The 15516-nt window shown below is 36.3% G+C and overlaps 1 protein-coding gene across 2 annotated transcripts in view; it reads right to left on the bottom strand.

The window, feature by feature from the left end:
- Positions 1 to 7174: 7174 nt before the first annotated feature.
- Positions 7175 to 15516, bottom strand: part of PRRG1 (proline rich and Gla domain 1) — a 148964-nt gene continuing 140622 nt past the window's right edge. For both annotated transcript variants that reach the window (XM_055338911.1, XM_055338912.1), the window contains exon 4: positions 7175 to 11513. In XM_055338911.1, coding sequence (XP_055194886.1) covers positions 11028 to 11513 — 486 coding nt within the window. In that variant the 3' untranslated portion in view covers positions 7175 to 11027. The remainder of the gene's footprint in view (positions 11514 to 15516) is intronic.

Here is a 15516-nt window from a genome sequence, read left to right as displayed (position 1 = left end):
CGTCCCGGCCAGGTGGGCTCAGCACCCGCGCAGCGTCAGGGGTGCGAAGTCAGGGGAGGGGTGGGGGGGGCACGCAGAGGCCGTGTCAGGACTTGGCGCACACCCGCCAGACTCACAGCTCAGTAACCACCACACCGCGCCCAAGGAGCCGCCAATGCCATGAGGAGCTGTCGGGGCGCGCAACTTCCAGTGCCGCCGAGCAGTACCAACCACTTCTGGCGCCTGGGCCTGAACATTGTTTTAATATGAACATTTTAAGAATATAAATTCTTCCAATCCATGAGCATGAGCTATGTTTCCATTTGTTTGAGTCATTTTTAATTTCTTTCATCAGCATTTTGTAGTTTTTTGAATGAGGTCTTTAACTTCTTTGGTTAAGTTTGTTCCTAGATATTTTTTATGCATCTGTAAATTGTGTTGTATTTTTAAATTTCACTGTTATTATTAGTGTATAGAAAAGCTAGTGATTGTGGGTATTAATTTTATATCCCGTGACTTTACTGAATTTATTACATCTAGGTTTTTGGTGGGGTTTTTTGGATTTCTAGGTATAGAATCATGTTGTCTGCAAATAGTGACAGTTTAACTTCTATTTATTTGTTTGTTTATTTATTTATTTGCCAATACGGCTCTTAGTTTTCTTTCTTAGTTTTCTTGCTGTGGCTAGAACTATGTTAAGTAAAAGTGGCAAGAGTGGACATTCTGTCTTGTTCCAGATCTTGGAAAGAAAATTATCTGTTTTTTATCATTGAGTATTATGCTAGCTATGGGGTTTTCTTATATGGCTTTTATTATGTTGAGGTATATTTCCTCTAAACTCACTATGTTTAAAATTTTCATAATGAATAGATGTACTTTGTCAAATACTTTTTCTGCATCTATTGAGATGATCATATGATTTTTATTCATTTTGTTGATGTGGTGTATGGCATTGATTTGTCAATGTGGAACCATCCTTGCATCCCTAGAATAAACCCCACCTGATTGTGGCAGTAGGTCTTTTAAATGTACTGTTGTTTGCTACTATCTTGTTGAAGATTTTTTAATCTATGTTCATTGGAGATATTGGCCCGTAGTTTTCTTCCTTTTTTTTTTTTTATGTCTTTGTCTAGTTTTGGTATCAGGGTAATGCTTGCATCATAGAATGAATTTGGAAGTTTTTGTTCCTCTTCTACATTCTGTAATAGTTTGAATAGAATTTGTATTAACTCTTCTATAAATGTCTTTTACAATTCACCTGGGAATCCATCTGGTCCTGGGCTTTTATTTTTCAGTAGTTTTTGATTACCAATTCAATTTTGATACTTGTAATCAGTTTGTTGAGATTTTCTATTTGTTCCTGGTTCAATTTTGGAAGACTGTGTTTCGAGGAATGTATCTATTTCTTCTAGGTTGTCCAGGGTTGGTGTTTTGTTTTGTTTTGGTTTTTTTTGAGAGAGAGAGCAAGAGTGTGAGTGTGGAGAGGGGGAGAAGGAGAGTGAGAATCCTCAAGCAATCTCCCTGCTGTGTGCAGAGCCCGCAGGGCTCAATCCCAGGACCTGGAGATCATGACCTGAGCTGAAATTGAGAGTCAGGCATTCAATTGACTGAGCCACCCAGGCACCACTAGGTGTACAATTTGTTGGCATATTATTTTTTGTAGTATTCTGTTATCAATTTCTGTGGTGTCAGTTGTTATTGCTCTCATTTCTGATTTTATTGATTTGGGTCCTTTTTCTTTTTTTCCTAATGAGTCTGGCCAGGGGTGCCAACTTTGTGTATCTTTTCAAAGAACCAGCTTTTGGTTTCTTGGATCTTTTCTTTTCTTTTCTTTTCTTTTTTCTTTTCTTTTCTTTTCTTTTCTTTTCTTTTCTTTTCTTTTCTTTTCTTTTCTTTTCTTTTCTTTCTTTCTTTCTTTCTTTCTTTCTTTCTTTCTTTCTTTCTTTCTTTCTTTCTTTCTTTCTTTCTTTCTTTTCTTTCTTTCTTTCTTTCTTTCTTTCTTTCTTTCTTTCTTTCTTTATTTTTCTTTCTTTCTTTTTTTCTTTTCCTTTCTTTTCTTTCCTTCTTTGTTTCTCTGTCATCTTTATTATTTTTTTCTTCTATTTACCTTGGGCTTGGTTTGTTCTTGTTTTTCTAGTTCCTTTAGGTATAAGGTTAGATTGTTTCAGCTTTTCTTGTTTTTTGAGGTAGGGCTGTATTGCTACATACTTCATTCTTATAACTGCTCTTGCTGTGTTCCAAAGATTTTGGACTATTGTGTTTTAATTTTCAACTGTCTCTATGTATTTTTCATTTTTTATTTGATTGTTTTGTTGGCTCACTGGTTGTTTAGTATCATAGTCACCTCCATGTGTTTGAGAGTTTTTCCAGTTTTCTTTTTCTTGTGATTTATTTCTAGTTTTATACCGTTGTGATCAGGAAAGGTGTATGGTGTGATTTCAGTATTCCTAAATTTACTGAGGCTTGTTTTTGGCCTAATATGTGATCTGTTGTGAACAATGTTCCAGGAATGTTCTTTATATGTTATATGTCCATCTGGTCCATCTCTTTTGCTGTTCTCTTGCCATTCTTTCTTTGGTTGTTCAGAAGCTGTTCAGTCAGCCCTCATTTTTTCTTCAGGAGGAATTATTCTATTATTAGGTGGACTTTGGTGTGTTCTGTGGAGGTGAGTTCAGGGTCTCCCAATGTCACCATTTTGGACTTATACTAGAGTTTTAAGTGAATTATGTATCATGATTACCATATTACATAGTGTACCATTGGTTGTATATTTATCATAAGCATTAAGTTTTAAGCTGCCTACTTATGTTTTTATGACGTTTATCATCATCCTTTTATTTTGACGCAAAAGATTTTAACATTTCTTGTGAGGCAGGTCTAATGTTAATGAACTAACTCTCTCAGCTTTTATTTGGAAAAGTCTTTATCTCTCCTTCATTTCTGAAGGACAACTTTGGGTATAGATAACTTAGTTGAAAGTTTTTTTTTTTCTTTCACATTTTTTGAATATATTCTCCCATTTTTTCTGACCTAAGATGTTTCTGTTGAAAAATCCACCTGTAGTCTTATGGGGGAGTCCCTTGTATGTAACTTGTCTCCTTTGCCACTTTCAAAATTCTTTGTCTTCAACTTTTGACAATTATAATCTGTCGTCATGTGGCCCTATTCATATTGAATCTACTTGGGGGTATTTTGGGCCTCATGGATCTGTATGTCTATTTCTCTCTCCAGGTTTGGGAAGTTTGTAGCCACTATTGCTTTAAATATCTTGTCTCTTCCTTTCTCTTCTACTTCTTGAATTCCCATAATGCAGATATTGTTTCTTGTGATTGTGTTCCATAGGTTCCATAGACTTTCTTCATTCTTTATTTTTGTTCTAATGAGTTGATGATTTCAAATGTCTTGACTTCTAGGTCATTGTTTTTCTTCTTGGTTGAGTTTGGTTTTGAAGGTCTTTATTGCATTATTAGTTTCACTCATTGTATTTTTTTAGATGTAGAATTTGTTTTTATTTTGTTTTTGATAGTTCCTATTTCTTTGGGCTTCTCTTTTCATGTTCTCTTTTCCTCATTTCACTGAGTTGGCTGTGTATATTTTTCACTAAACTTTAAAAGCATTATTCTCAATTCTTTGATAGATCATAGATCTCCATTTCTTTAGTCATTTATTGGGGCTTTATAAGTTCCCTTTGATGGTGCCCTATTTATCTTACTTTTATGATCTTGATTCCTGAAGTTGGTGTCTTATGTGTAAGTATTCATATTCATATATGAATATATATGACTTAGGTTCACTTTGACAGACAATTCACTAGTTAGCTTAGTTTGGGTTTCTGGACATATCTGCTAGTAACATCCTTGGTAGGCGAGGCTTGCTATCAGGATCTGTTTTTGGGTGAGGCCAGTGCCCAAGCTCTGAGGTTGGCCTGTGGGTTGGGGATGCCGCTAGCTGAGAACATTTGGATTGCTGCCTTGATTTCCTTCCTAAGCAAGGCTATAGGCTAGGCTCTGTGGTTTCGTAGGTTCTCTGGTCAGGTTTCCTAGAGGTTCAGGGCTGGGTACTATTCTTCGCAGTGCGTGGGGCTATGAATTATTATTACAGAATGGTAACTCTGGAAATTGGATTTTCCTGTCTTCTGGGTTTGTTTCTCTGCCTGTTCTAGTTGGTTTAGTGATGTTTTTAACTCATTTTGTAAAGTCTGTGTTGTCACATATGACCACTGTCATCTTGTTTGTGTTACTGTAGTGGTCAGCTAGTGATTTGAGAAAGTCTGTTAAACACCTGGTGCCTCCTCTCCCCCAAAGTATCCTATACTTAGTAGATTGGCTGTGTGTGTTGGGGAAAACCTTCAACTTTCAGCCAGGCAATATACAACTCTAACATAACCTTTACTTTCTGCTTATAGAGAATCTGAAGGTCAAAGTTGAGGGTTTAGAACCTCTCAGATTTTTTTTAGAGCATTCACTGATCAGTTTATGTGTGTTTAGTCATCTAGATTCCTATATGAAAGTAGTCCTTATTGTCTTTATTCCCCAGCCTTTCTTCCCAAGGTTTTCATTTGTTTATCCCAAATGTTACCCCTTGTCCAGGTGGTAGCAGCTAATGCATTTACTTTTAAGTGTTTTTGAACCCCCCCTCCCCACCCCCAGGTAGTTGACTCCAATTTGGGAGAGTTTTGGGTAAGACAAAATAGAGGCAAGTCTTAGAGCTGGTACTTCAGGAAGCCAAAATCCAGGACTAAATAATCAACCTCAGTTCTCTGATAAAAAGCTCCATTTTCCTCCCTCTTGTACTAGGATCCTATACATAGAATGTGGGCTATTGTCTTCCAAGATGCCACTGAGAAGGGAAGCAGGGGATACGGCCAGGCTGTTAAAGGCTTTTTTTTCTCTTTCCTGGTTGCTGTAAATGGTAATTGATTTCTAGAGTTCTGACGAGGTTGATGGCGATAGTTTTTGCCAGTTTATTTACTGCTTTTGTGGAAGAACATGTTTTTGGAATTCCCTACTCCATACTGTGTTCATTGACATAACTATATGCTTATTTTTAGATATGATTTTTTTAACATATTAAAACGGTTTCATCATTAACCACAAATGCAAAGGGACTGAGTATTGAAAATATAGCAAGAAGATGATGTGGAAATGATATAAAGAATCAGAACTATTAACATCCCATGGCTTTTTCTTCAAACTTCATTTTTATAGTGTATATTAGTGGCCAGTGCCATAGACTTATGAATTAGGAACAACTGGAATAAAAAGAGCTTTTTGAACCCTAAGCAGCCTGTCAGTGGAGGAGATTCTGGAGAGAGAGAGAGAGAGAGAGAGAGAGAGAGAGAGAGAGAATGTGTGTGTGTGTGTGTGTGTGTGTGTGTGTGTGTGTGTGTAAAGAAAAGGAGCTATGAAGTTGAACATCAATAGATGTTCTATTCCAGTGCCTATGTTCATGAGGTTCTAGTGTTTTCGGACTTGAACTATGTTGAAGCAAGGGGGATTGACAAGAAAGGTCACAGATGGTGAGGTTCCAAGCTTCCCACAAATAGACTGATATATAGGACTGCATGATAAATATGCCTGATTATAAATACCTATGGGACTTTAGGCAAAAAGAATCTGTGAGGTGGAATGGAATTAGGGTTACACTAAATTAGCTTATAAATTTATCCCGGACTTAACCTGATTGCAAAATCCCCAGGGATGACGTCTATAGGCACCATTATTTTCTTATCACCTTAGTTTCACACAAAGTAGGTACCTTATAAATATCTATTACCTGAGCTATGTAAGGAAATAAGGTTAGCTAAGCCTGTGGGACCAGATTATAGTGGATTTTGAAGTCTAAAAAAAATAAATCCCTGAGAACAAAATATTATATGAAGTTTAAGGAAATGATAGGTGATAAGAATTACAGCAGAAACATAAGCATTAAGACAGTAAACTACTGATATTTTGGTCAATGCATAGGCTTAAAAAAGCCCTCACTTTTAGGTATTTGATGTATTTGGGGGAAGGGAATTAAAAGGATTAAACATAATTCTTTCCCTCAAAGAGCTTCATGTATGTAGAAAAGGCTTAGAAGGAGTAGGTTCAAGGAGAGCCAAGAGATGGAAGAGCAGCTTGAGAACGTCTACCTTGAAGTTTTCTGAAATAACTCTTTTCCTTTTTTAAATTCTTAAGTCTTTTGGCTTATGGTTACAGCCAAATATGCAATTTGAAAACTTGATGTCTTATGATCGATGTGAGAATAGTGCTATCTTTAGGGAGAGTTATATGAGGGAGTGTTCCATGGTACTAGAAATATCTTGATCTAGGTGTTGGGTTTTATGGATGTATTAATCTAGAAGTTATAGAATTTTTAGAAATTGCTATATAGGGGATCCCTGGGTGGCTCAGCGGTTTAGCACCCACCTTCAGCCCAGGGCATGATCCTGGAGTCCCAGGATCAAGTCCCACACGGGGCTCCCTGTATGGAGCCTGCTTCTCCCTCTGCCTGTGTCTCTGCCTGTCTATGTATCTCATGAATAAATAAATAAAAACTTAAAAAAAAAAGAAGAAATTGCTATACAGTTCTAAAAATTACCCTTTTATGATGTTTTAGACAATTCTCTGGGATTTATGTTAACAAAATGGATACTCAGACCTATAGTCAAGGAACAATGTTAAGGATAGATTATAAGGAAATCATTTTAATTTTTATGCCATAAAGATCAAGTCATATTTACATTTGCTTGGTCAATGACATGTCACATCACTTTTTAGTCTTCTTGGTAACTATGCTTAGGAAGATGCCCTGTGGTCATAAATGTTTCCATCTTATGCTTTCATCTTCTAAAATGTCAAATGCAAGCTGTTAAGGAGGGGGGAAAAACCCACTCCTTGGTATCTGCAGACAATACTATACCCAACACTAGACAAACGACAATATAGCAGAGAGGATGCTACCAAATAAGTGTTCCCATTTTGTATCATGCCGGCATCATTCAAAAGTTTAGTAAATAAATTCTTTTTTATACTGAGAACAGCCTGAAGTTTTCACCAGATAATTTTTTTTTTTTACTGAGCAAAATTTCTTAAATTCATAAGAAAAAAGGAACAATTTTTTCCTTGTTAAAAAAACCATAATTAACACTTACAAAGAAAGCATGTTTGTTACCCAACCATAATATAATTAATACATGGCAGAAAAAAATCTCTTGGGTTTAAAAATAGCTTTATTTAGCATACCAAAAACACAGAAACATAAGAAAAACCTAGCATAAGAATGTGCTTAAGTATAAACATAAAAATAGTTAAATACCATAATTTAATGTAAACCAAGTGTTTAAAAATGTGAATTATAATAAAATACATGCTATTTACACAGAACCAAGTTAAAACTACTTCAACAGTTATTGTATCAGATTATCAATCTTGAAGTCATCATTAACAATCAAATACAGTATTTGTATTTGTACTGGTAAATTAAAAAAAAGGAATCCTTTAATTCACTTTAAATGGATATAATTCACTGTGATATTCGAAGCAGTAAGGCAGAAAGTACCAGTTCTAGGATTCCAGACACAACCACTGCATGTGGAAGTCTGGAAATCATTCCACTGGAAGACCATTAAGCCCATTCTCTCATTTAAATCATCTGGTTGATTCAATTTAGTTACTGCTTAAGAAAGGTACTACATATATCTGCAAAAACAAACCTTTATTAAAATGACCAAAGGTGAATGCAATATTAATCATGTAAGAAATGCAAAAGCATAAAAAATACGTATTACTCCAGACAAGCCCCTTTATGCCAAATGTTATGAAACTTAGTTTATAAAACCAGATGGGGTAGCAAAAGGGTTTTGAAAAATGTAAAACCTATATCAAAATCAAAGAAAACAAACCTAAGAGAATGTTTCTTGAAGAGAGTGGTATTTTGTTTATCCTGTCATTATCCCATAAATGCTGCCATGAGATCTGTGGCTAGTGTTGAGTTATCACTACAGAATGGTCCGTTTTCTTTGACCAACAGGCCAAAAGCTGTAGCCATTGGTTAGATTAAGCATTTGGCTTTTGCTTTAAGAACCAACATCTATTTTACACTATAATTCAGGTATCCTTAAGAGGCAGCATTAAATCCAATATCAAGACTTTAAAATATAAAGTTGCAAGAATATATACATAGTAATAGAATATCCTGCTCGCTCCTTTTTCTAATCCTGTAATTCTAAAACATTTAGTCTCCAGACCCTTTCATACTCTTTAAAATTAGAGACCTGGATGTCAAAGAGCTTTTGTTTATGTAGTTTATATCCATCAGTATTTGCCATATTAGAAAATATAACTGAGGGACGCCTGGGTGGCTCAGCGGTTTAGCGCTGCCTTCAGCCCAGGGTGTGATCCTGGAGTCCTGGAATCGAGTCCCACATCGGGCTCCCTGCATGGAGCCTGCTTCTCCCTCTGCCTGTGTGTCTGCCTCTCTCTGTGTGTCTCTCATGAATAAATAAAAATAAAATCTTTATAAAAAGAAAAGAAAACTGAAAAAATTTTAAGTATTTCTTCAAAAATTAAAGTCTATTACATGTTAGCATAAATATTTTTTAATAGCTGTATTTCCAAAAACGGAAAAAAGATTTGTGGGAAATGGCATCATTTTACATTTTCAACTACTTTTTGAGACACAGAGTGAAAAGACAACTTAAACTAATGCCTTTGTATTATTATGAAAATAGTTTTGATCTCATAGATGCCCTGAAAGGCTCTCAAGGACTCCCAAGAGTTCATGGGCCAGCCACTCTTTAAAAACTGCTGGTTTTTTAAATCTAACGCCTAATATTAATGACAAAAAAAAAAAAGGTCCACACAAAAGGAACCTTAATTTTCCTTTAAAAATAAACCAAAATAGCCATATATACACACACGTCACTGTATCAAACATTCCCACTTTTAGCTGTAACTAGTAGCCAAAAGTCAATGCATGTTCATAGCCAAATTCAAAATAATATTGTCATTTCTACTCAGACCAAGGTCAAGATTTAATCATTTTAGTTCATGAAAGCTACAAAATCTATTAACTAAACACATACATCTTAGTTCCCTTTCCAACATCTGCTTAATCCTGTTTATACTAAACTGGCTGCCATCTCTTAAATTGGCATAGCAATCTTTTAAAAAAAAAATTGGCATAGCAGTGGTATAGACCAGAGAGTGACAGGAGTTTAATAGCCCAGATACTCAGATCAGGAGCAGGTTAGCCATTAATGGAGCAGCCTACTATGTTTCTCACTATGTGAAAGAAAGCTCTGATACATTTTAGGGAAAGAGGGAGAAAATTCTCCCTTAAGCACAATGAGAACAATACTATGACCTCACACGTAGATAGCTCTTCACATCTTACAAATTACTTTCATACACACCATCTTATTAGATACTTTTAAAGTCCCTGGAGAAGAGCAGGACAAATTACATGATCTGTTTCAGAATTAAGGAATTGGAGGTGCAGATCCGGGCTTTCTCGGGGTACCATGGCAAGTACCTTTTTTATAGAACAGGATTAGAATTCAGGTCATCTGACTTCTAGTTCAGGGTTTTCCCCAGCACTTCTTTGGGTTCAGGGCAGGATTAGGGGAAGGGTCTGTGGTGATGGAGATGGAGGCAGCAGGATATGGCTGACACTTCCGGAATCTATATTCCTTCTGCCTCCATTAACCATTTTATCCAACACTAAGGAGGCTTGGGAGTGGCATAGATACTTCCTTGACCAGTATAATGAATTTTCCATCAGTACATACATAATGGAACTTTATATGAAATGACTCTTTTTTTTTTTTCTGAGCCAGTTTATGTTGGCAGTTCATTCATAGCCTGTTCCCTCTACTCCAAGGGAAAAGTAAAAATCCTGCACTTAAAAAAAAATTGACGAAAATATAAAATGAAATAGCAACAATAATGAGATCTATGTGAAACTATAACAGATTTATTGTGCACCTGGCACAACACAGACTTTGCAGTTTTCCTCCACCAACTGGAGAGCAATATAAAATCACAGTTCTTAATTTAATGGAAAATTGCCTCCTAATCATCTTGAGGCAAAGACTTCAGTCTATACAAAAACTAAGAAAATTTCAAGAATTTTAACTAAATTCTTAGGTTCTTACAGATTCTGTGGTGGTAGGAGAGGGAGTAGACAACAGAGTAAAAGGCGATAAAACAACAAAAAGGAAAATTATTGTCACAAATGAGCAAAGGAGAAATCTGTATCTATTCCCTGTCATTAATACATACAACTACATTAGAAACTATTCTGTTGCCAGAAAATCCTCTATACCAAGATGTTAATACAAATAGCATCAGACATTCAAAGGCACTAAGCAAACACTATTTAATTGGGGGGCAGGGAAAGCAGTAAACAGCAAAATCCTTCCTCCAATACTAGCCAAATGCCACTGATGACCAATGATATTTTTGCTATACACTATAAGCAAATTTTTATTGTGCCTTCCATTTCTCTGAGATGTTCCTAAAATCAAGATTGACTACATGCATTTTTTCCTAAGGTAGTTGAAGAAAAACGATGTTAACAAAAGCCAGTAGGAATTAGAAAACATACTAAGTTCATCTTACTTTCAAAATTCAACAGCATGTGGCTGGCTATCTATTATACAAATTGTTGGTGTCTCCCCTACTCCCAATTTTGGTGAGTAATGTTTTCTTTATAGGTGATTTAAACAGAAGTTAATGGCTTTTTAAGACACTTGCACATATACTGGGCTGATGTACACACACATATGTATGCATATATAAATACATATCTATACACATACATATATCTCATCACATGAAGACCTCCACTAATAAGTTTTTCCCTCTTCATATATTAGAGAAAATGAGCATGGATAATGATTTTATAGTAGGAAATAAAACTAATGAAAATCAAATCAGAAAATGTGAAGTGGTATGCTGTCAGAGTCCAATAAAATAAGTCAATGCACATTTATGTAGTGGTAAAGTGCTAGAAAGTTCTTTCATTAGTATTTTAAAAATGATTATAGTAAAAAGGTTGCAATTTCATTTGATAGTGGTGACCACAGGCACCATAGCAATGGCACTGGCTGAGTTGGAATTGATGATGTCCTCATACTCTGGGGGTGGGTCTAAATGAGGTTCTGTTTCACTCCTCTGGAGGTTCGCCTGGCCAGTGGCTTCCTCATAGGTAGGTGGGGGATCACAGTTGGATAGGCGAGTGGAGACGGAATCTGAGCGCCCAACTACATATTCCAGAAAGCCTGGTGACAATCCACTGCTATCAAACACTTCGTCTGGTGGGGGAGGTGGAGTGATAATATTAAGGTGCTGTGGGAAAGGAATGTGGCCTTCAGTTACTGTCTGTCTGCGAGTTTTGTTTCTGAGGAAGCATCTCCAAATTAGAAAAATGACAAGAAGGATAATGAAAAGGCCAAAGATTAATGGAAAGGTAAGGTAAAACTGAAACCAGTCACTTCCTCTGTTACTCTCTCCTTGTTGTGCTTTTGTGTAGGTGGTCCAAAACTCCTTCTGAAAATAAAAGACAAATTAAAAATCAGTATGATCGAAGGATAGGAAATACCGAATGAGCACTATTAACATAATGAACCAAAACCTCAAACCAGATTTGTTGGTTCAAATGACTTACTACTTATATTTTCCATGACAAGAAATTACAAATAAATCATGTTATGGTATTTACTCTGGATCCTCCCTAAAATGGTCAGTGGGACTCCAGGAGTCTTTCAAGTCTTTCAGGAGTTATTTATATTTTCACCTATGACACTGGAAAAACAAAGCATGAGCAATTTCCTGTTTCCCAATTAAACCAAATAATATTCCCTTAAAAATGTCAAATATCATTTTCCACATCCAACTATGAAGTTTCTTATCCCTGATCCCCATCATTATCACTGGTTATGTGCTATTTTAGGCTGTTGTAGACTTTCGGTAGTCAAACACTCCACCCCCAAAGTTTAGTACACAGATGTTCACTGAATGTCATAATTACACTATGTCCCTATTAGGAAGCTCAGGCTAGTAAAGAAATTGTATTAGGTTATTACCAAACATAGAATCCCAGAAGATATAAGACCCAGTAGTTCAAGTCTTTTAATATTGGTATGGGGGGAAATACTGAAAACATAAAAAGGTTACCTGACCCAATTACTAGTTATGGGACCTGGACAAGTTACTTTTGAGTTTTAGCTTCCTCACCTGAAATACAGGATAATACTGATCTGTCTGTATTGGCTGCCTGAGCATTATATGAAATAACATATATAACATGTCTAAGTCCTTAGCATATAAACACTCAAATAATAGTTATTATAATTTTTGTATAATGTAAGTCACTGCCTCAAATTCACTGATTAATCTATCTCATACCTTGGCACAAAGACCACCTCCAATCCCAATGCTACTGATTCTTTTTTCAATGTTTATACCTAAACAGTAAGTGCTTTTCTCACAATCCTATTTATTTGCAGGCACTACACGTCACTGACAGTAAATATCTGGCATCAAGGAAGGGAACCAGGTCATTATCCAAATGGGCAAATAGAGGGAGTTGGACTAGGGATTGTAATGCCAGATATCCCATGATAGCATGGCATTAACATAAATCTATGAATATGGTTAAAGACTCTGGGCACTAAAGGTGGTTGTTTTATAGTCATATTTTATTAGTCACACTGGCTTTTTTTTTCAAGAAAGAATATTTAGCATTTACGTTAGCAATTCCTAGTCACTATATCATTATCCATTCAGACTTAATTATATATACATTGCTTGAACCATTGCTCATTACTATTTGTTCTCTTCATCTTCCCTGATTTTGAAGTTGCTGTTCTGATTTATTTTGCAGTTGAATGGTCCTTTTTGAAGAATTTTCCATAGAGGATACACATGGGAAATAGTCTCTAAATTTTTTCAGCTCTATGAATAATTTTCCTTCACCCTGGCTGATAAATGTTATCATAATGATATTTCAGACTCTTAGGGTGTAGATTTTTTTTTTTTCTTTTTCCCCTCAGAGGTCTAGGTAGTATTCCATGGTACTGCAGCTTCTAATATGCAGGTAAGAAATCCCATACTTGTTCCTGGACTTTATTGTTTCTTATTTGTGAGATTTTATTTTTATCCCTGACTTCTTTTTACTTGGCTGAGGCCTTTTGATTTCTATTACTCTTTTTATTAGATTATAATTGACATACATTGTGTTAGCTTCAGGTGTATCAGGTGTAATTATTTTTATATCTTACAAAATGATCAAATAGGTCTAGGTACCATCTGTCACCATACAAAGTTATTATTTTTTTAAAAGACTTTATTTATTCATGAGGGGGGGGGGCGGGCAGGCAGAGGGAGAAGCAGGCTCCCAGCAAGGAACCTGATAGGGGACTCAGTCCCAGACCCCGGGATCATGCCCTGAGCAAAAGGCAGATGCTCAACTGCTGAACCACCCAGGCATCCCAAGTTATTATTGACTATATTCCCTCTACTGTACACTACATCCCCATGATTTACTTTATAACTGGAAGTTGTATCTATTAATCCCTTTCACGTATTCTATTCATCCCATTCCCCTCTGGCAACCACCAGTTTGTTCTGTGAATGTTTGTTTTGTTTTTTCTTTCCTTGATTCCACATGTAAGTGAATCTTATGGTATTTGTCATTCTCTGTTTGACTTAGCATAGTATCATCTAGGTCCATCCATGTTGTCACAAATGCAAGATTTCATTCTTTTATATGGGTAAAAGTCCATTGTATGTATCGTTTGTGTGTGTGTGTGTGTGTGTGTGTGTGTGTATATCTTTATCCATTCATCTATGGATGGGCACTTATGGTGCTTTCATATCCTGGCTACTATAAATAATGTTGCAATGAACACAGAGATCCATATATGTTTTTGAATTAGTATTCTCATTTTCTTCAGATAAATACCCAGAAGTGGAATTGTTGGATCATATGGTAGTTCTATTTGTAATTTTTTGAGAAACTTCCATATTGGTTTCCATAGTAGCTGCATCAAATTACATCCCCACCAAAAGCACACAAGGGTTCCTTTTTCACACATTCTCACCAATACTTGTTATCTCTTATCTTTTTGAGACTAGCCATTCTGGCAGGTGTGAAGTGGTATCTCATTTGTAGTTTTGATTTGCATTTCCCTGATGATGAATGTTGTTGAACATCTTTTCATGTGTTTGTTGGCCATCTGTAGATCATCTTTGGAAAAATGTTTATCCAGGTCATGAGCCCATTTTTTAATTGGGTTGGTTTTTCTTTGCCATTACTAAATTGTATGAGTTCTTTATATATTTTAGATATCAATCCCTTAACAGACATATTATTTCCAAGTATCTTCTCCCATTCAGTAGGTTGCGTTTTTCTTTTGTTAATGGTTTCCTTTGCTGTGGGAAAGCTTTTTAGCTTGATGTAGTCCCATTTATTTATTTTTGCTTTTGTTGCCCTTGCCAGAGGAGACATATTCCACCTCCACCCCCACCAGAAAAAATTGCTAAGACTGACATCTTAGAGCTTACTATTTATGTTTTCTTGTAGTTTTATGGTTTCAGGTCTTACTTTTTTTTTTAAGATTTTATTTATTTATGAGGGCCACAGAGAGAGGCAGAGACATAGGCAGAGGGAGAAGCAGGCTCCCTGTGGGGAGCCTAATGTGGGACTTGATCCTAGGACCCTGGGATCATGACCTGAGCCACAGGCAGATGTTCAACCACTAAGCCACCCAGGAGCCCTTTTTTCTTCTTTCTTCTTTTTCTTTCTTCTTCTTTCTTCTTTCTTCTCTTTCTTCTTCTTATCCAATAAGCTCCATGCTCAGTGTGGACCCCAACACAGGGCCCAAACCCAGAACCCAGAACAGGCAGATGTTCAACCACTAAGCCACCCAGGAGCCCTTCTTCTTTCTTCTTTCTTCTTCTTCTTCTTCTTCTTCTTCTTCTTCTTCTTCTTCTTCTTCTTCTTCCTTCTTCCTTCTTCCTTCTTCCTTCTTCCTTCTTCCTTCTTCCTTCTTTCTTCTTCCTTCTTCCTTCTTTCTTCTTATCCAATAAGCTCCATGCTCAGTGTGGACCCCAACACAGGGCCCAAACCCAGAACCTTGACATCAAGGCCTGAGCCGTGATCCAAAGTTAGACACCCAACAGACTGAGCCACCCAGATACCCTACATTGCATTCTTTAATCCACTTTGAGTTGATTTTTGCATATGGTATAAGAATGTGGTCTAGTTTCTTTCTTTTGCATGTACCTGTCCAATGTCCACAACACTAGTTATTAAAGAGACTGTCTTTTTGCCATTGTATGATCTTGCCTTCTTTGTCATAGGTTAATTGACCATGTAAGCATGGGTTTATTTCTAGGCTATCTATTCTGTTGATCTATATGTCTTTGTGGCAATACCATACTGTTTTGATTACTATAGCTTTATAGTATAGTTTGAAATAAGAGATCATGATACTCCAGATTTGTTCTTCTTTCTTAAGATTGCTTTGGCTATTTGGGGTCTTTTATG

The sequence above is a fragment of the Nyctereutes procyonoides genome, unplaced genomic scaffold, assembly GCF_905146905.1.
Source record: "Nyctereutes procyonoides isolate TBG_1078 unplaced genomic scaffold, NYPRO_anot_genome, whole genome shotgun sequence".
NCBI classification, from domain to species: Eukaryota; Metazoa; Chordata; class Mammalia; order Carnivora; family Canidae; genus Nyctereutes; species Nyctereutes procyonoides.
This window is presented reverse-complemented; position numbering and strand designations above follow the sequence as displayed.